The following is a 22225-nucleotide window of genomic DNA, read 5'->3' on the forward strand; positions in this document are numbered from 1 at the left end:
CATAATTCCATCACTAGTTCATAAGTTATCGCGGCAACAAGAGGTTTACCTAACATGACCTCTGACTTTTGGCCTTTGTCCCCAAAATCTAATCAGTTCATCTTTACCTCATTATAATATCTGCACCAAGTTTGACAAAGATCCCTTCAGCCGTTCTCAAGTTATCGCGGGAACGAAAACCTATCACGGACGGATGGATGGACGGATGCACAGCAGGACGGACAACCTGAAAACATAATGCTTTGTCGGCTGAGGCATAAAATTCGAGGGGGGGGGGGCTTTGTCCCCCAAAATATGTATTTTCTTTCTCCTCCGAAACTACACACACAATTTTGATGAAACTTGAACACAACCTTCATCCCCTGTGATTTAACAAAGTTTGTTCACGACATTATAAACTGTAATGGCACTTTTCGGCGTCACGACGTCGACTGATATGCCTCCACCCACATTATTACATCATTATAATCGTCGTATCAATTTTGATTTAAATCCATTCAGCTGTGCCCAAGTCAGCACATTTTTACCTGACATGACCTCTGACATTTGACCTATTGACGCCAAAATTTAATCGGTTCATGTTTGCATCATTATAGATACCTGCACCAACTTTAGATTTAATCCCTCCAGCTGTTCACAAGTACTCACATTTTGACCTGACATGACCTCTGACCTTTGGCCTTTGACCTTGGGACCCCCAAAATCTAAACAGTTAATCTTTACATCATTATACGTGTCTGCACCAAGTTTGAATTAGATCCCTTCAGCCACTCTCGAGTTATAGACCTACTAGCAGAAGTACCCGGCATTGCCGGGCGGGGGGCGGGGGGATGGAGGAGGGGAGGGGAAAGGGGGAACGGTGAATGGGGGGCAGGAGAGGAAGGGGGTTCATTTATATGCTGGTGGGTGAGGGTGGCGTTCATCACGTTTGAGTTAAGTGTGATGCCGATCAGGAAGAAGAAGAAGAAGCCTCACTACCAACTTTGTACCCTTCCGGAATTGTTTGATTTATTTGCGTTCAAATGTCTGGTGATTGTTTTGTATTTATTTTTGCGAATGTATACTTGCATATAACTGTCATTAATTAAAAAAGGCTGATGCACTATCGAGCTATTTTGTTTTTAAAAATCCCCAAAAACGAACTTTTTTTTTTTGCCGACAACACTTCCAGGCACCCACTGATGGACCTCTGAAAGTTTGACGACGACGATCCGTTCAGCCATCTCTGAGAAAAATGGCGACACACCGACGCACAGACCAACATCTCTCTTATATAGTAGATTACAGACTTTGACCTTTTACCTCTTGACTCCAAAATCGAATCACTTAATCTTTACAACATTATACAAACCTGCACCAAGTTTGAATTAGATAAGCTCAGCCGTTCTCAAGTTATATACCTATTACAGATTTGACCTTTGACCTTTCACCCCAAAATATAATCACTTAATCTTTACATCATTATACATACCTGTAATAAGTTTTAATTATATCACTTCCACCGTTCTCAAGTTACAGACCTATTGCGGACATTGACCTTTGACCTCTTGATCCCAAAATCTAAACAATTCATCTTTACATCATTCTACATAACTGTACCAAATTTGGTCAGAATCCCATCACTAGTTCACAAGTTATTACGGTGACTATTTTTACCTAACATAACCTCTGATCTTTGGCCTTTGACCTCATGACCCCAAAATCGAAGCACTTCATCTTTACCTCATTATACATACCTGCACCAAGTATGACAAAGATCCCTTCAGCCCTTCTCATGTTATCGCGACAAAGTAGAGTATATTATGTAGATCACGGACGGCCGAACAACAACAAACAACAACAACAACAACAACAACAGGCATTTTAAGGCCATTTTCCCTGCTAGAGCAGGGGTTAGCCTTGCGGGCCCCATGACGATCTTCTCCATTTTGCCCTATTTTCTACATCCCCCCTTGTTAACCCCCTTACCCACATTTCCTCTTCCAGCACCTTCAGCCAAGTCTTTCTCGGTCTTCCCCGTCGTCTACTTCCTTCAACATTCATTTCCATCACGCTTCTCAACCAGTCACTTTCATGCTTCCTCAACACATGACCAAACCCTCTCATCTTCGACGCTGATTCTGCAACTGGACCAGAAGGCATCAGCCCACAGGTCTTAAAAGCCTGCTCTGCCGGTCTTTCACTCCCTCTCTCTGTTCTCTTCACCCTCTCTTTTGCTCAAGGTCATCTGCCATCAGCTTGGAAATCGGCCAACATTACCGCTTTGCACAAAACGGTGAAAAAACAGATCCATGCAACAACAGACAAATCAGCCTTCTCCCAATTATCAGCAAAGTCATGGAATTTATCATTGCTTCGGGTATCAAATATTTCCTCTTCTCCAATGGCTTGATCTCTGATCATCAATTTGGTTTCAGACCAGATCACTCTATTCTGGACATGCTGCTTCTGCTGTCTCAACAATGGATGGATGTCGTCAATGCCAAACAGGAAATTAGAGCTGTCTCCCTTGACATATCCACGTGCCTTCAATATGGTTTGGCACCCCGCTCTGCTCACCAAACTCTCCTCCTATAGTATCCATGGAAATCTCCATGCATGGCTTGCGGACTTCCTCTCTGGTCGTTGTCAGCATGTGGTCCTGAATGGATTTCTCTAATCTCCCCCTTCCTGTTCAGGCTGGAGTACCCTATGCTTTTTCTGTGCCCTGTTCTGAGCCCTGTGCTTTTTCTGGTCTTCATCAATAATCTCTCTGACTTTCTTGAAAATCCTCTCTATCTCTGTTGATGACTCCACTCTCTGCTGCTCCATTCCTCATCCCTCAGATCGGCAGTCTGCAGCCTCCTCACTCTCTGCAGTCCTGGACAAAATCACAGACTGGTCAAACAAGTGGAACGTCTTTCAATCCTGACAAATCTCAGTCTTACGATGTCTCTCCAAAAAGACCGACTGGACAACCCTCCCATCGACTTTCTGAACAATCCTCTGCAAGAAGTTCTGTCGCTCAAGCTTTTGGGTCTCTCTATCTGCCATGATATTTCCTGGGAAAACCACATTTCCAAGCTGGCCTCCAAAGCCAGTCGCCGACTGGGCAACCTCCGTCGTGCGAAGTCCTTCCTTGGCACACCTGAGCTCCTCACCACATACAAGGCTTTCATCCGCAGCTCAATGGAATACTGTACTCCCCTCTGGGCCGGTGCTCCTGCCTCACACCGATCTCGGCTTCACGCTGTTGAAACCAAAGCTTTCAGAATCATTGGAATCTCTCAAGATGAAGCTAACTCCGAGGGCCTTTCACTTCATCACCACAGGCAGGTTGGTGATCTTTCTGTCTTCTACAGACTCCTCTCCGGCCTTGCTCCCCCAGCTCTCTCTCTGGGCTCTGTCCCCAAAATATTCTTGCAGATCGCACAATATCTGCCATCAACCCCCTTATGGTTAAACTGCCAAAATCGAGACTCTCTATTCAACTTCACTCCTTCATTCCTCTTTTTCCCCACCTCTGGAACAAACTCCCTCACTCTCTTCAGTCCCACCCCTCCCTCCAGGTCTTGAAAACAGCTGTTCACCACCATTTATTATCTTCCCCCATCCAAAACCTTGATCTTTTCTACCCCAGCGAATTCACCCCAGATCCACTTTTTTGAAATACCGACTTCTTTCCTGGAAGTCCTTGCAGTGTCCTTGTGTTTTATACTTCTCCCCCCCCCCCTCCCCAACTTCCCATGCCTCCTCCCCCAAAGCCCTCTCCCTCCCACAGATCTCCCGATGTCCCTGCTCTCAAATGTTGTGTTTTTGTGCTTCACCATCTCTCCTCATCTTGTTTAACGCTCCCCTTATTATATGTTTTATGTTTCTGTTTTATTTTTTGTGTGATTAATGTTAGCTCTTTCACGAGCCTCGATCTTGTATACAAAAAAACAAACAAACAAATAAACAAAAAACCTGTTTCTCTTCACAGCATCCATCACAGGCTCTATTCCCATCATCTTTCGCAATTCATCATTTGTCTTCCTCTCTCTCAACGATACTCCACACATCCACCTAACCATTCGCATTTCCACCCTTTCCAGCCTTCGTTGCTGCTCTCTGTTCATTACCCATGTGTTACGTGCTCCTCCCCAAACCCCGGTCACGGTGTACCTCCGAGCCCCGAGAGAGTCACGGCAGAACGATGTGTTATTCTGTATGTCAAAGATCAATGGTGAAACCACACCAATTGTTACCAACAAACAAGTATTGTATTAAGATCACACAAGAATAACAGTACAACAACAATAGTAATCAATTGTACAACCAATATATATTTCCTATGATGGTACCATCAGGTTCGTACAATATAACTCACTGTGCTCCAAGTGAGCGAAAAGAAGAACATTCCCAATGTCTCTTTCTCGGCTTCAAGCGAAAGTTGATTCCGGCTTCAAGACAAAGTCGATCCACTCCAGTGGTCGTCCGTACGATGTCGTATCGAGACCAGAATCCCGTTGGGTTGGCAGTTTCACTGCCAAAGATGGGCGAAGGTGTCCTTGAGAAGCGACGGGGAAATCACACCTTCAGGTATGGACGTTTGACGGCTCTCAATCGGCGAACCGCAGATTTCCCACTCAAAAGCCATGTTACACACACACACACACACCAAATTAACGTCTGGATGCGGTGAGAATGGTTGAAGCGAAGTGAAAAACCTTGAGCGAAGCACACCTGTGCGAGGTAAAAATGGCCGACGGCCCATTCTCATGGCGTAACGGCACTCCGATGATTCTCGTCGGAATCAACCGCAAAACCTGTCACACAGGTTTATCTGTCACAGCAATAACAACTCTGTCGCAGGAATCCCTTTCCCAGGAAACCCAAAGTTGACACGTGACCCCCGTTCGCCAACGTTCGCTCAGGACCTTGAAGCAGCTCGGCTTCTTGTCCGACTCAATCGCTTCGCCCTCTCTTCCTCCTCTTCCTCTTCATCGTCGTCCGGTTCCGGTTTCATTTAAAACATTAACTTTTTTAACTTTTGAAAATAGAAATCTCTATTTCCCTCAAACGACAACAATAATAGTACATGGAATCAAAAATGTTTACAGTGGATGAAAACCACAACAACGGAAGTGACGATTCCGTAACACATGTCTCGCTCCCATAAATCATAACACTTCTCAGACATGCAGCATACACCTTTCCCTTCAGCTTCAACGACACGCCCCTTCTCTTCAGCAAGTTACTCAGTTCCCGAAACTTCTTCCATGCACATCTCACTCGAGCAACCGTTACCGAGTCTGATCCACCTTCTCCAGTCAACATGTCTCCTAGGTAGAAAAATGTTTTCGCACCTTCCAGCTTCACGCTGTCTCCAAGATCCAACTCTACATTTCCTCCATCTGCAGCTCTCTCTGTGCACACCTTACACTTGAATGTAGCTGCCACACTGGTTAATGACCCTCTCAGACCACTACATTTTTGATGAACCCACTCATTGTACATTGAATGGAGGTCACTCCGACACCCTTCCTACACACAGCACATGGCCACCTCCCAGTTCTTTCCCCCTCACCACATGCTTAACCACCTGCCGTCACCTTTGTTTTCCTGATATTCACCTTCAGACCTTTTGTCTCCATACATTCCTTCCACTTGTTCATCTTCTCCTTCAGTCCATCCATACTCTCTGCAATCAACACCAGATCATCTGCATCCAACAACTCCCACGGAAAACCCTCCTCTACATTCCGAGCCAGCACCTCCATCACAGCTACAAATAGTAGTGGACTTAGTACCGACCCCTGATGCACTCCCACCTTCACCTCAAACTCACCGCTGATCCCGTCTTTCATCCTCACAGCTGTGCATGCTTTCTCGTACATTGCCATCACTACTCTGATCAACCATTCCTCCACTCTTAACTTCCTCAATGCCCATGTCACGACTTTGCGTGGAACCCTATCGAATGCTTTCTCCAGATCAACAAACCCAAGAAACAATTTCTTCCTCTTCTCCATATACTTCTCCTGCAACGGCCTCACAATAAAAAGCGTGTCTGTTGTTACTCTTCCTGGCATAAATCCAAACTGCATTTCGTCAATCTTCACTTTCTTCCTTATCCTCCTCTCCAACACCCTTTCCAATACCTTCATTCCATGCTCCAATAACTTTATCGTTCGATACGAGCCACAGTCCAGAGGGTCACCTTTCCCCTTGTATAGAGGGACGAGGGTACTCAGTTCCAAATCCACTGGAATGCGGCCTGCTTTCACCACCAGATTACAGATCTCTGTCATTCTCTTCACACCCCAATTTCCCGCTGCCTTTCAGGATGGACAACCTGAAAGCATAATGCCTCCGGTGACTTTGTTGGTGGAGGCATAGAAATCGTGGTGTGTGGAGGTCTGCGGGGAGGAGGGAAGGTTGTTTTCCCCCAAATAAGAATTTTTTTGTTTGTTCAAAGTATTATGATTTCCTTAGTATGATTCGACATTGCCCTATCTTCCAGCAAGCACTGAAATTGGTTTAAAATACCGTGATACTGTTTGAAATACCTTTAGCCAGCGTAACATACCCAGGGGTATTGCCCTGAGTTTTTATGTTTCTGTTTCATTGCAAAAGTAAATTATTGACGCTTCTGTTGAATTGTTTTTCCAGACAAACAATTGGGAAAGTTTTCTTCTTCAAACTGTTCCCCGCTGGTTGACCCTGAAGTTTCTCTCAGTCATCACATGCCACAGACGTTTTGTCAAGATGTTGATAAATGTAACGATGGTGAGTCGAAAAACAACAATGGTGACAGGTGTCCAACAATCCTGCAACATGAGTTCCAAAGAAGTGAGAAGCCACAGAAGTTTTCTGTTTCAAGCAAAAACTTTCTCGCTTCATTGTGTTTAAAAGAATGTGTAAAAATATCGACAGGTGATAAGCCACACAGGTGCACTGTGTGTCATAAGGGATTTTCTTATTTTTCAGATCTATGTAAACATCAAAGGATACACACCGGGGAGAAACCCTACAAGTGTTCGCAATGCACCAAGGCCTTTTCGCTTTCATCGACTTTATCGAAACATCAAATGATGCATACCGGTGAGAAACCCTACAATTGTTCACAATGCACCAAGGCCTTTAGTGAATCATCAAATTTAGTTCGACATCAAAGAATACACACTGGCGAGAAACCCTACAATTGTTCACAATGCACCAAGGCCTTTAGTGAATCATCAACTTTATCGAAACATAAAAGGATGCATACCGGGGAGAAACCCTACAAGTGTTCTGTGTGCAACAAGATGTTCAAGCAGTCAGCACATTTACATCAGCATCAAAGAATGCACACCAGAGAGAAGCCCCACAATTGCTTCGTGTGCAACGAGGCATTTCATCATTCATCTCATTTGTCACTACATCTAAGAATGCACACAGGAGAGTGGTCCTACAAGTGTTCCGTCTGCAGCAAGGTGTTTAATCGTTCATCAAATTTACATAGACATAAAATAATACATTCAGGGAAGCAGCCCAACAAGTGTTCTGCTGTGTCACAAGGCATTTAGTCTTTCGTCATATTTGTCTGAACATCAAAGATTGCACTCTGGAGAGAAGCCCTACAAGTGTTCATTTTGAAAGATGTTTTTTCATTCATCACATTTATCTCAAAATCAAAGAACACACACAGGCGTGAAAATTATTGTATCGTCAAAAAAGAAAGTAAAGAAAGTTATTAAACAAGACCATACTTGAAAATTGCAAGCTTCAACACACCACCTTATCCACAGCCTGGATAAATTGCAAAAAGCCTTTGATAGTGTCACACATTCATGGATTATAAAGTGCATGCAAGTATACAAAGTTAACCCCCAAATGGTCACAATGATGGAGAAAGCAAACACACTGGAATACAATGCGGATACTACCTCACATGGAAGGAAAGATTGAAATCCCAAGGGGTAAAGATACAATGTGGTATCTTACAAGGTGACAGCCTTTCCCCCCTCCTGTTAAATGGTGATACCCCGCCATTTCCAGGCGTGGTTATCGGGATCAAGGTTCACGTGGCACCCGGCGTGTCCATTGGTGCAGACGAGCTGCCAAGTGACATTGCCCTTGCTTCTGTTTGACGGTGGTAGAAGCAGCGCGGTAGTTTGTGCTGGGGTTGAGGTTGAGTGGCGGTTGACCAATGGAGAATGTTTGGATGAGCTTGGATAATAGGTCTTGGCTTGAATGAGATAATACCCTTTGATGAGATAGTGAGCTTGGATGATGTTCTATTAAAGTGAATTGGTAATAAAAGTCCATTTATGGTTTTCGCAGATTTTGGTGGTTATTGCAGTGAGAGTGTGGTGGTGGTTGGAAGCGGTGTGACGGTGAAGTTCTGGAGTGCAATTTGAATCGGATTTTGGCCCGTGTTTGCAAAATCGGTGATTGGCGCTGTGCAGTGCGAGGTTGGTTTCGGAGCTCGCACTTGTGGTTTCTTAAACAGAATCTAATCATTTCTTTGAATACGGCCACAACATTTTGAGATATCCTGTTCAGAGAAAGAAAGACAGACAAACACCTTTTGTTGCAGAGGTAAAGATGCGGCATTGCTTATTGAGGTGTTCGTACCCATCGATCTTGGCCAAAACGTGGAAATCGAGAAAATGACCAAATACCAGGACCTCAAAAACGAGGTCTGGAGATGCAAGTGAATAATTATTTTTTCTACTGAATCAAAAAGGAAATGTAGGGATGACAAACTACAGTCTAAAAAAGGTCCTAAACAAGATAGGGATGATGTTGGTTTAGAGAGTCGTTTACAGTATTGTCATCACATAACAATCCCAACATCACTACCTCATTTACACTTAATCAATCATTGCTTCAAGATTCTCCAAACATTTCACTGGTTACAACAGTACTTGATTACTCCTGTGGTGCAGCCACATAATGAGACTGTACAAATTAGCAGTCGGAGTATCATGTTATAATATCAGTACATGATCGACAACTTCTTCCAAATTGCATGGACATCTCCAATAACAGCATTCTATAATTATCTCCATTTGTGATTGGTTTTTTTTTTTTGTCTTTTTTTTTTTGTATACAAGATCGAGGCTCGTTAAAGAGCCTACATTAATCACACAAAAAGTCAACCGACACATAAAACACAAAATAAGGGGAGCGGTAGACAAGATGGCGAGAGAGGGGGAAGGACACAAACACAACATTTGAGAGCAGGGGCATCGAGAGAAATGTGGGAGGTAGGAGGCTTGGGGGGAGGTGGGAGAGGTATAAAACATATGAACACTGCAAGGACTTCCAGGAAACAAGTTAGAATTTCCAAAAAAAAAAGTGTATCTGGGATGAATTAGGGGGGTAGAAAAAATTAAGGTTTTTGATGGGGGAAGATAAGAGATGGTGGTGAACAGCTGTTTTAAAGACCTGGAGGGAGGAGTGGGATTGGAGGGAGTGGGGGAGTGTGTTCCAGAGGTGGGAGAAAAGGGGAATGAAAGAGTGAAGGTGAGCACAGAGCCTAGATTTTGGCAGTGTAACCATAAGAGGGTTGCTGGCAGATATTGTGTGACCTGTAGGAATATTAGGGGGACAGAGAGCTGGGGGAGCAAGGCCGGAGAGGAAGCGGTAGAAGACAGAAAGACCACCAACCTGCCTGCGGTGAGTGAGTGAAAGGCCCTCGGAGTTAGCTTCATCAACAGGAGATTCCAATGATTATGAAAGCTTTGGTTTCAACAGCGTGAAGCCGAGCTTGGTGTGAGGCAGGAACACCGGCCCAGAGGGGGGAACAGTATTCCATTGAGCTGCGGATGAAAGCCTTGTATGTGGTGAGGAGCTCAGGTGTGCCAAGGAAGGACTTCGCACGACGGAGGATGCCGTCGGCAACTGGCTTTGGAGGTCAGCTTGGAAATGTGGTTTTCCCAAGAAAGATCATGGCAGATAGTGAGACCCAAAAGCTTGAGCGACAGAACTTCTTGGAGACGATTGTTCAGAAAGTCGATGGGAGTGTTTTCCAGTCGGTCTTTTCGGAGAGACATCGTAAGAGTGTGAGATTTGTCAGGATTGAAAGACATGTTCCACTTGTTTGACCAGTCTGTGATTTTGTCCAGGTCTGCAGAGAGCGAGGAGGCTGCAGACTGCTGATCTGAGGGATGGGGAATGGAGCGGCAGATAGTGGAGTCATCAGCAAAGAGATACAGAGAATTTTCCAGAGAGTCGGAGAGATCATTGATGAAGACCAGAAATAGCACAGGGCCCATAACACTACCTTGGGGAACTCCAGCCAGACCAGGCAGGGGAGATGAGAGAAATCCATTCAGGGCCACACGTTGCCTACGGCCAGAGAAGAAATCCGCAAGCCATGAGTGGAGATTTCCATGGATACCATAGGAGGAGAGTTTGGTGAGCATAGCTGGGTGCCAGACCGTATCGAAGGCACGTGATATTTGCAGGGAGACAGCTCTCATTTCCTGTTTGGCATTGAGGACCTCCATCCATTGTTGAGACAGCAGAAGCAACATGTCCAGAGTAGAATGACCTAGTCTGAATCCAAATTGATGATCAGAGATCAAGCCATTGGAGAAGAGGAAGGATTTGATATCCGAAGCAATAATGGATTCCATGACTTTGCTGATAATTGGGAGCAGGCTGATTGGTCTGTAGTTGCAAGGATCTGTTTTTGCACCTTTTTTGTGTAAAGCGGTAATGTTTGCTGATTTCCAAGACCTGAGTAAAATGCCAGAGTCGTCGGCACTGAGGAGGCTCTCTGAGCATGGCCAGAGAGATGTCCACTTTAACAAGCACATGATCAGAAGAACCGATTGGAGCAGAAGAAGAGCAGCAGACATTTGCAGGGAAGTTTGTCATAACCAAGTCTAAAAGAGAAGATACTCCATTGACTGAGATCCGGGTTGGGAAATTGACAGATTGTGTCAGTCCCAAAGAGTCGCAGAAGTTCTTTGCTGAGTTGCCTTGGCTGGTGAGAGAGGAACCCACACCCAGCCAGCTGGCATGATGACAGTTGAAGTCGCCACATATGAGGAAGAGAGAGTTTGGATGAGTTGATAGAAGTTGGTCCATGTTGTCCGACAGCGAAATTTAAATGGAGTCATCACTGTTTGGAGGACGGTACAGAACACATCTATATAATATATAAAACACAGTTTGTGTGTGTGTGTGTGTGTGTGTAATGTTACCGATAGACTCCTAAACGGAGAGGCTTACGTGCTTGATATTTGGCATAGACATTGCCAGTGAGCTTGGGACGAACATGGCCGAACTCAAAATATTTGACGATCCATATTTTTTATTCATATTTACCTCAGCGCATTTCAGCGCATGGATTCAACGGAATCAGAGCAGGTGGGCGCTGATTCGCTAAGAGCGATCACGTGATGACGCTATGACGCTATGACGCTATGAAAAAAAAAATCGCGATGATGCTTTGAAACGCTATGAACGCTATGATGCTATGAACGATATGGACGCTATGACGCTGACGCTATGAAAAAAAAAATCGCTGACGCTATGAAACGCTATGACGCTATGAATGCTATGACGCTATGAACGATATGACGCTATGACGCTATGAAAAAAAAAATCGCTATGAAACGCTATGACGCTATGAAAAAAAAAAATCGTTATGACGCTATGAAACGCTATGAACGCTATGAACGCTATGAACGCTATGACGCTATGACGCTATGAAAAAAAAAATCGCTTGCTTTGCCAAGGGGCTCGCTCCCCCCCCCCCCCCCCCCGTTCCCCTCCCCTCCTTTCCCCCGCCCGGCAATGCCGGGTACTTCTGCTAGTATGAACAAAAGGTGGGAGGAGAGAGGAAGCCGTAGCCAGAGGTACTCCTGGGGGTGGGGTGGAGAAAGGGCAGTGCAAGGAGAGTGAGGAAGAGAGTTTTTGATAAAGATAGCCACCCCACCACCAGGACGAGGCTCAGGTCTATCACATCGGAGGAGGGAGTAACCAGGAAGAGATATTAAGGAATCGGAGACATCTTGAAGGAGGAAAGTTTCTGTTAAGCAGAGCAAGTCTGGATTGTCAGAAGCAACCTGAATGGAGAGGTCAATCAGGTTTGAGAGAAGGCCCCGGATGTTTGAGGTCCATACCGTTAATGAGGAGAGAGGGGGAGCATCGGGTGCAGAGGAGGGGAGGGGAGGGCTGGGTCAGATGGAGGATGAGAGGGGGAGGTAGGGAGAGCAGTTGATAGTGTGTCAGAGATTACAGAAGAGTTACAAGAAAGAAAAGGATGAGGAGGACGAAAGGTTTGATGGTGATTGGATGAGGCACAGTGAGGGGTTGTTTGAGGGGGTGGGGGCAGAGGAAAGTAGAAGGTTGGGGAAGGTGAAGGTATGAGATAGAAGGGAGATGAAGTGGGAGGAGGCAGCTTTAAGGAGGAGGTGGGAGGGGGAGAGAATTTGGGATGGATGGTTGGGGGGGAGATTTGAAGGGGAGGGGTTGGGGGGGGAGTTTTTGAATGGGAGGGGCAAGGGAGGAGATTTGGAGGGGAGCGGCAAGGGGGGAGTTTAGAAAGTGGATGACTAATGACTTCTGCTTCCGGTCCGGTCTGGAGAGGACGCTGGCGTTACTTGTTCGCCGCTTCTCCGACTGGGCCATTGTACATAGTTTGCTTTTCTGGTGGTCGTGGCGGATTTTTGACCGTTGGGTCTGCCCTCTGCTCGGTCCCGGCTCTGCTCCTGGCTTCGCCTGCCCGGCTCCTCCACTGTTCCCTCAGGCCCGCTCCCGTTGTTTGCGGCGGTGGCTGTTTGCCGCTGTGGTCTTAATTAGCGGCTGCAGTCGTTTGCCGCTGCGTTTGCCGCTTTGCCTCCTCGACCTTGGCCTCGTACTCGTCCCTTCGCTCCTGCCTGGCATGGCTCTGAGGTACTCCGCCGCAGGGCTTCTTCTGCTCGGTACCCGCTCCACCCCATCATGCATCTCTGCCATTAAATCAAATGGACTCCTCCGACGACCCAGGTACATTCACCGTGGCTCCGGTCGTAAGTTTGTTTATTTGCAATCAGGTCACTCCATCCCCGTCCTCTGGTCGGCTCAGCGCACTCTCACTCTTCGTCCCAGCGCACCTGGTCACAGCAACGCACACGATCGCACCTCCTGCCTACGAACCCTGGCTAAATCACCTGAATTCATCCCTACTGTTCAAAACAACATCAAGCTCACCCTGTTCAACACCCGGTCCCTCAACAACAAATGCCTCATCCTGAACGAATACATCCTGGATAACAAACTGGACTTTCTCTGTCTCACCGAAACCTGGCAACAACCTCTGGACAACTACACGCTCAACCTCACCACACCCAATGGATATTCCTACGTCAATAAACCACGCTCGGAGGGCCGAGGTGGTGGAATTGCCGTTATCCACCGTCAAGACATCAAGACCAACCTCATCTCCATCTCATCTGCTCCATCATTTGAACACCTGGCTTTAAAACTCTATGGTCGCACGCAGTCAGTCATGGCTGTCGTCTACCGCCCTCCCAAACCACACCCATCATTCCTGTCTGACTTCTCCTACTTTCTGACCCAGCTATGTTCCCTCTCCCCCTCAATCCTCCTCCTTGGTGATTTCAATATCCACATGGACTCCACTGACTCCACAATAACCACTGACTTCACTGATTTACTCACCTGCTTTAACCTCACTCAACATGTCGACTTTCCTACCCATATCCGTGGTCACATTTTGGACCTTGTCTGCTCCACTGGATTAAATTTGCACCATCTCTATGGCTCCGACCTCACCCTCTCTGACCACTTAGCCATCACTCTGACCATCAACATCCCCGCCCCAACACCAAGGCATTATCGCACAATCAACTTCCGTAAGCTAAACGCTCTTTCACCTACCTCATTCTCATCCACCCTCTCTGAAAAAATGTCCACTTCTCCCTTCATTGACCTCCACACCCCTTCCAACCTCACTGACTACTACAACCACACTCTCTCCTCCTGCCTTGACCAGCTTGCGCCTGTAAAAACCAAAACAGTTTCTTTCACCCATTCTGCTCCCTGGTTTACCCCTGAACTCCACCTGATGAAAGCTCGTGCTCGCCAACTTGAAAGACTCCGCAATAAAACGGGTCTCACAGTTCACTCCCAAGCCTACAAGGACCACCTACAACACTACAAAGATGCCCTCTCCCGCGCCCGCTCTGCCTACTACTCTCAAATTATCCACTCTGGCTCCGGAAACCCAAAAGCACTCTTCTCGACAATAAACAAACTCCTCCGCCCCCTGAACACCACCACCCAGTCATTCACAGTAGACAACTGCATCTCCTTCCTCTCTTTCTTCCAACGCAAAATTGACAACATCTACAACAGCTTGACCACCGCCGCACCCGCTCCCCCTCCAACCACCTGCCCCCCCTTGTCCTGCCATCCCCTGTCTCGGTTCTCCCCAATCTCCCCTACTGACCTCTCTGAACTCCTCATAGGAATGAAAACTGCCACCTGCACTCTTGACCCCATCCCCTCCAGCTTTGTCAAAGCCTCCCTCCCTGCTCTCTCTCCACTTATCATTGCAACAATAAACTCCTCCCTGTCTACAGGCATCGTCCCACCTTCCCTCAAAATTGCTGCTGTTACCCCCATTCTAAAAAAACCTGGTCTAAACCCTGACACCCTAAACAACTTCAGACCCATCTCCAACCTACCCTTTCTGTCAAAAGTTTTGGAACGCGCTGTAGCCACTCAACTCAAACATCATCTCTCTGCCAATAACCTGTATGAAACATTCCAATCCGGATTCCGGTCCAACCACAGTACTGAAACTGCTCTCCTCAAAATCACCAATGACCTTCTCCTCTCCTCTGACGCTGGCAACCTCAACATTCTCGTCCTCCTCGACCTCAGCGCTGCCTTTGACACCATCGATCACACTATCCTCCTCACCCGACTTGAATCCACCTTTAACGTTACCGGCACTGCCCTCTCTTGGATTAAATCATACCTCTCTGACAGATGCCAGTTCATCTCCATCAATAACTGCAAATCCCCCACTGCTCCCCTTCCCCAAGGTGTCCCCCAAGGTTCAGTTCTTGGCCCCCTCCTCTTCATCCTTTACCTGTCCCCGCTCGGTCACTTAATCCGCCGTCATGGTCTCCAATTCCACTGCTTCGCCGATGACATCCAGCTTTTCATCTCCACCAAGTCCATCTCCACCGACACCCACTCTATCCTGACAAACTGCATCACTGAAATAAAATCCTGGCTTCAAATCAACTTCCTCAAGCTTAACTGTGATAAATCTGAAATAATCATCATTGGCCCAAAAACGCTCACAAAATCCACCCATAACTTTGCCCTCAACATCGACGGTATCCCAGTATCCACCTTCCCTCACATCCGGAATATTGGCGTCATCTTTGACCAAACCCTTTCCTTCGACAAATACACTAAACAGATCACAAAGCCAGCCTTCTTTCACCTGAAAAACATTGCCCGTCTCCGCTCATCCCTCTCCTCCACGGCTGCAGAAACCCTCATCCACGCCTTCATCACCTCCCGTCTGGACTACTGCAATAGCCTCCTCTATGGTTCACCCTCAAAAATCACCAATAAACTCCAATACATTCAGAACTCCGCTGCCCGTCTACTCACCCATTCCCGGACCCGTGACCACATCACCCCCGTCCTTTACAAGCTTCACTGGCTCCCCATCCCCCAGAGAATCCAGTACAAAATCCTCCTCTTGACATACAAAGCCCTCCATAACCTGGCCCCATCCTACCTGGCTGACCTCCTCTCCAGACACACTCCCACCCGCAACCTCCACTCTGCTGGTACCAACCTCCTGACCCCCTCCATCCGGACCAAATTCAGATCCTGGGGGGACAGGGCCTTCTCCATCGCTGCTCCCACCCTCTGGAACTCACTACCTCACACCATCAGAGACTCCTCCTCACTCACCACATTCAAAACATCACTAAAGACCCACCTGTTCAACACTGCATTCAACATTCAACCCACAGCATTTAACCCCTGACTATCTCTTCTCCTTCTCCCTCCTTTTGCTTTAAATATTTCCCTATTGATTCTTGTCTTTTTGCAATTGTTGTTTTCATGTATTGTTATGCATTATGTTTGCATTATGCATCATGCATACATTATGTTTTCATGTATTGTTATGCATTATGTTTGCCACTCTGTCAAAGCGCCTTTAGGCTTCTGGAAAAGCGCTATACAAAATAAATGAATTATTATTATTATTAATGAAAGCCGAACATTTATAACAATTTAGGTTTATTGTGATTTTCAAGTTTGCGATCCATTTAAGAATGATGAAGGAGGGGTGGAATGAATGTGAATTTGGAGCATGCAGTGATTTAGAATTATAAGAGATTGAATATTTTTTTGAAATGGAATGAGTTGGAGAGGAAATTGAAAAAAGCCTTTTAAATAGGAAGAAAAACAGAATGTTGTAATATACCACTGAATAAAACACTGCAGGGGAAAGTTTAAACATATTTAAACAGAACCGTGAAGAACAGTCTTATATTCACAAAAATACCAACAGGGAGAGGTTGAAACTCTGAGTTGATAAAAAAGAAAAGTAGGAAAGACAACTGAAGCTGCAAGAAGTCCCTGAAATTATACAGGAGCTTCTTATACTTACGCAGAAATGAAATATCGGAGCTTCTAATACTTTTAGCTCAGCCTTGCCCAAGACAGTAGTCTGGAGGCAGTGATGTAGGGATTGTTATGTGATGACAATACTGTTAGCTACTCTCTAAACCAACATCATCCCTATCTTGTTTTGGACCTTTTTTAGACTGTAGTTTGTCATCCCTACATTTCCTTTTTAATTTAGCATAAATTTTTGTATTCACTTGTTTCTGTAATTTTTTGCAATGTGGAATAATACAATGGTACGTTACTCAGAGGATACCCAATCTTGGAGCAAAAGTGCCAAGATATCTTTGTTAGCAATGTCAAACACTGCACGTGTTCCTATATTGTGTTACGTAACCCTGACTGTATCTTGCAGCTCTGTCTTATTGCCCATTTCGCAAAGAGTAATGTGTTCATCCAGCCTCATGCCTCACAATGACCTGCACTTGGAAATGCCAAAATAACTGGTGTGGTTTCCCTCTAACCAATAGGGTGGGGACAGAGGAGAGGGGCGGAGCCTCTCGAGAGGAATTTATTTATACACAGCCGGACGTGAAAGACACTTGTGGTTTTTACTGTTTTGTTTACTTGGTGTCAATAAAACTTAACATACACTGAAACTGAAAGTGTCCTCGATTAGCTACGACGAGAGTACGAAGAGATACTCCAACTTTTGTTTTGTATCGGTGGGTGGGGCTGGCATTTTTTTATCCATGTCATCTCTACGTTAGTACATAGAGTCGACAGTGCCAGCACACTCTCTGATAATAGTTTTGTAAAATTGACTTCAATGAAGAACTTTATCAAGACAAGATATCAGTATTTATCTGAAGTATACAAATCCTGGTTCTGAGAAATCAGAAGACCTCGGTAATACTTAAGTCGATTCTCGCCAGACAAAAATACAGTCACTATAAATCATCAGAAAGACGTTAGTCAAGCACACTGTACACGTGACATGCTTTCTTATCTGCGCATGCGCATAGCAAGGTTCAGGCTTGATCGAGTAGCCGTGGGGAAGGGTGTGGCCTTTCCAAACTACGATGGCCTCGGTTGAGCATGAGATGACACGTTCTCAGAGAGTATCTGTACATATTTAACTGGAGAAACAAATTATAACAAAGGATTCTGCACCAAGTATAACTCCAGTCATTGCCATTGAGAGAGGCCCAGCTGAGAAATGCTGTCTGAATGATTATTGTAATATTTGAGTAGATGATGTTTTACTCCTGATTTACAAATGTTATCGTACAAACTTTATCGACGTGCTCACCAGTGGTGTACTGAGGGTGTCTGGCATAATTTTACATTTTTTTTAAAATAACAATTTTCCCTCTCCCCCCCCCCCCCCCCCCTCACCTCCACCACCCCCTGCTTCAACGTTCCTCTCCCAAATCCCCAATCCCAGTCGCCATGGGTAAGAGGGCATAGACATAAGGAAACTAGGATCTTTATATTTAAACATTAATTAATTGACCATCGACCACTCCAGGCGATGCAGTATGCCAAAACAAAGATGACAGGATCACTAAATGTCAGTTCAAAACTTCCTAAATTAGTGGGCCCGTTGGTCCATTGGACCAAATTTTCATTGGGGACTTTTGGATCTTCGGGATCTTTTGGGTCTTTGACTTTTCGATGTTCGGGACTTTTGAGTCATCATGGTCATCTGGGTCTTTTTGGTCCTCGGGGACTTTTGGATTGTTCAGGAATAGTTATTTGACTCAGGAAGCTACGATATGACCAAACAGCGTTTACCAAAGCAAAGCTTTATTAGCTAATAATTCACTTGTTTCAATATAATAAGGAACTACAATACTATAACGAATTTAGTAATTCAAGTCATTGGTTCTTCTTCGTTCGCCGGTGCTCTCCTGGCGCTGTTTCCCATTGCGTACTCGTTCGTTCCGTCGGGCAGGGGTTCTCGTGGCAAGTGCTGCTGACTCAAAGTTTGCTCTTGTTTATATGGGCAAATTGGAGTTAATCCTCCGTGCGCTGAATGTTAATCCTCCGTGCGCTGAAGCTCCTTGGTCATCCACAACCGCCTCCCTGCTGGGGAGTTTCTTCACCCTCTTTACATCCCGATGTCCAAAACAAATAGTGTGGGCTTGGGAATGTGTGTTAGCCCGGGGTCGTAATAAAGGTGGACAAAGGACTCCCAGCTTCGACAGAGCGAGATACATTCCTGACATTCTTACGACCACCTGCTAGTACCTGCTTCCAACCAATGAGTTATACTGAGTTACACTTCCACAATTCCCTCATCTTTTTGTTTTTGTTTATATTAACCATTAATCTAAACATCAATATAGGTAAATAATCAATCACTACAAGTAAACATCAATACAAGTATTCAAACCATAACTTTGGTAATCCAATTCCCTTAGGCATACACCGTCCTCCTGCAAGAATCACAAAACATTTCGTTGGTCATTGACTCCTTCCATATTGTTCAATCTATTGCATTTGCATCACAAGTATCTTTTCAAAACAACACTTCACCATCACCAAGATACAACAATTTCACTTCACCATTTTCACGTTTTTAAGGCACCTGAAACATCTGGCAAAAACGTTTGCCTCCAAACAAATGTTGATTCTTTGTTTGAAAGGAAGGGCTGATCACTTGCGTTTGAATTCAGGTATGAAACATTTTCTGTCTTCATAACACCTGCACTACTTCGTGTAGGATTTCGCTGTTGTGGTAACAGTGCGGAGTCATAGACTGACCCTGCTCTCCATGTAGCATTCTTGCCACCTTTGCTGTAAACCATAGTAATTCCTGAACAAGGCCTTCGCCCAGTTGTAGTCGACTTGCCTCCTCCCTCATTATGAGTGGGCAGGAAGTATTGGTGTGACGTTGATTGGCCAGCAAGATGTGGAACAGGGATGCCGGATGCATCCACAATGATGTTGGGACCATGGTGTTCAGGTCATCCATGGTCCATACCATGAGCAACCAGCAGAATCGTGCACAGCTGTTGTGCAAAGGCACAGCCATTTGTTTGCAGCTCCATGCTGGCTCCCTGCAAGATGGTGAAGTAATAACATATGTTCCCGCATTTCGCAGAGGTTGCAGGTAAAATGTCATTGTCCTGCAACTTCTGATGTGATGAATGTTCCAAGCCTTCGAACAAGAGTAAGTGATCGCCTTTCTTTCATATGTTGCAGTGTGATCCACGCAAATGGTCACATAAATTTCCTTGGTGAAGGGAAGCATCCATCTCCAAGTTACACGGGAGAATGTCTTCATCATTCTTTGAGAAAGAGGGTGTATGCCACGATTAACTTCATTTTTTAGCCACAAATTTTCTTTCTCGAACTTCTTCCCAATTCCGTTAGCACCCCCTTCAAATGTAATCTCGTCTTATCCTTATGCTCAGTCACATCTGAATCTGCTTTCCACACACACTGAATCAGATAGGGTACATCTTACCATGAAATCAGCATAATCATGTATATCTTCCGACAGTTTCACATTCAACAATTTGTTGTTTTTTTTCCTTAAAACATTCAAAAAGTTATATTCATTTATATGCGTCACACAAATAATATTCAATCAGGTATGTATTTTCCTACTAAATAAGAATAGCATCCACAATTGCTTTCAGGTTAATATAGTTCAAAAATTAACTCATGCAGGTATTTTAGCACTACTCAAAGAAAATAAATTGCATATGATTACAATCACAAACAGGAATATCTAATTCCCAACAAATTTTTCCAAACCAACAAATTAAGCATAATGTATTATTATCATAATCTCTCCCCATGTTTTTTTTTTGTTTGTTTTTTGTTTTTTGTTTTTTTTATACTAACAGTGTGTCACTCGTGGTGATATGAGTTCACTGATCTTGTAATTGACACAACTCATAACATTGTCGTTATGTCATTATCTTAATTCTACTGTATTCATTTGCAACATCACTTGATTTAATCTTTTAATCTCAGTATTTATGTCGCCATAAAAGTCTTCCTCTTGTGGTTCCACATTTCTTTCCTCTGGTGTTACTTCATGCATTATCATAGTGTTGTTGGTTACCTTATTCAAACACACCGTCACTAAGGCTTTCAAGCAAGCCACCACTAAAACAATTGCCAATATAACTACTAAACCCACAAACAAGTCTGCTACTCCTTGTATATGTTCATACCTATGACATAATTATATTTCGATGACATTCAACATTATATACCAAACTAACAAGCTTCCTAAAAGGTAAATAAAGAAATCCCTTAATATGTAACATAAATCAGATTATTTGTCTTACCCTGATCCCCCTATCTCCTGGGGTCGAACTAAATCCCCTGATCATGAGTGTAGTTGTGATACATTATCACTCATGCTGTATTGATATCAGGAGGTAATTATTGTATGTCATGTAGGCAAATAAATGTCACTATCCCAAGTAGGAATATCACATGTTGAAAATGTAATGTTTATCAATGCAATGGGTGTTAAAATGTAATTCAAATGACTGTAAATCACGACTATCATTTATCTGCCACTGAATGTTCTGCTGGGCTGCTAAGTGCAGCCTCATTTTCTGTGGGACTGTCCTCCCTTGCCCCCTGTGCTCGTTTGCAATGAGAAGCATGAATCCACCTTTCTACTTTGGGTCCATTTTATTTTTTCATTCTTATCAATCTCCTATGGTTTATCAGTTCGTTCCAAAATACTGCAACCAAAAGTTTTAACCAAAGGTTTTAACCAAAGGTTTCTACCAAACTATTTCCAATGTGAACTCAAAATGTCAGTGAAACAATGATTCGAAGAATTAACTTCAAGGGGTCAATAAATTTATTCTATAACCAGATCTAATTTTTCCATCCAATAGTTTGCCTTGCCACATGTCATATTATTACACTTTAATAAACCTTCGAAAAATGTTTCCCATCTCAACAAATTTCCTTTTTTACAAATAGCCATGTGTACATTACGTATTTAACTCCAATTTCCTCTCAGTTTGCTTGGCCTAACTGGCCGCAAAAATGGCTGCCAACATGCAGTACCGTTTTTTATCTACCAAGCGAGTGCTCGTCCACACAAGACCTCTACCAAAATTTTGTTTGTAAAAACAAATCTGGGATTTCTGATTACATGGATGCACCCTCTCAGGACATTTTCAGGCTGCTGTTAACAATCCACTATGATAAATTAATTCGTTTACCCTGTGTAAATTATGTATTCTGGGACGTCAGTGTAAGACTTCTCCCAAATTTGACTAATTTTGTACTCCCACATTTTTTATGAAGCTCATATCCATAAATAGCTGTTATTCTCATATAAATTCTATCACAATGGAATCCCAAGATTACTTCCAATTTTTACTATTAATGAATAGCTGCTCATAACTCAGCAAATCAAATCTTTATTCTCCATCTCCCTTGACAAAAATGATAATTTTCATAATCAAATTATATTTCTATTTTTATTTTACGAATTCTCTCGATATGCGATCCCATCCCCATGGAACTATCTATTTTCAGGCAAGGCACACTGTCGGTGTCAACAATCTTGTAAGATTGATACACAATAACAAAATCACAAACATTAACACACAAAATACCCACACACACATGCATTATGCGTATTTGTTTGCATTGGAACCCT

The 22225-nt window shown here is 44.3% G+C and overlaps 1 protein-coding gene across 1 annotated transcript in view; it reads left to right on the forward strand.

Moving 5' to 3' along the window:
• The window catches only part of LOC137416880 (uncharacterized), a 101725-nt gene extending 93399 nt beyond the window's left edge, over positions 1-8326 (forward strand). Inside the window, exon 3 of the mRNA XM_068102565.2 lies at positions 6914-8326. Within this exon, the coding sequence (XP_067958666.2) occupies positions 6914-7529 (616 nt within the window). The 3' untranslated portion in view covers positions 7530-8326. The remainder of the gene's footprint in view (positions 1-6913) is intronic.
• The last annotated feature ends 13899 nt before the right edge of the window (positions 8327-22225 follow it).

The sequence above is a fragment of the Myxine glutinosa genome, chromosome 1, assembly GCF_964187855.1.
Source record: "Myxine glutinosa chromosome 1, kmMyxGlut1.1, whole genome shotgun sequence".
NCBI lineage: Eukaryota > Metazoa > Chordata > Myxini > Myxiniformes > Myxinidae > Myxine > Myxine glutinosa.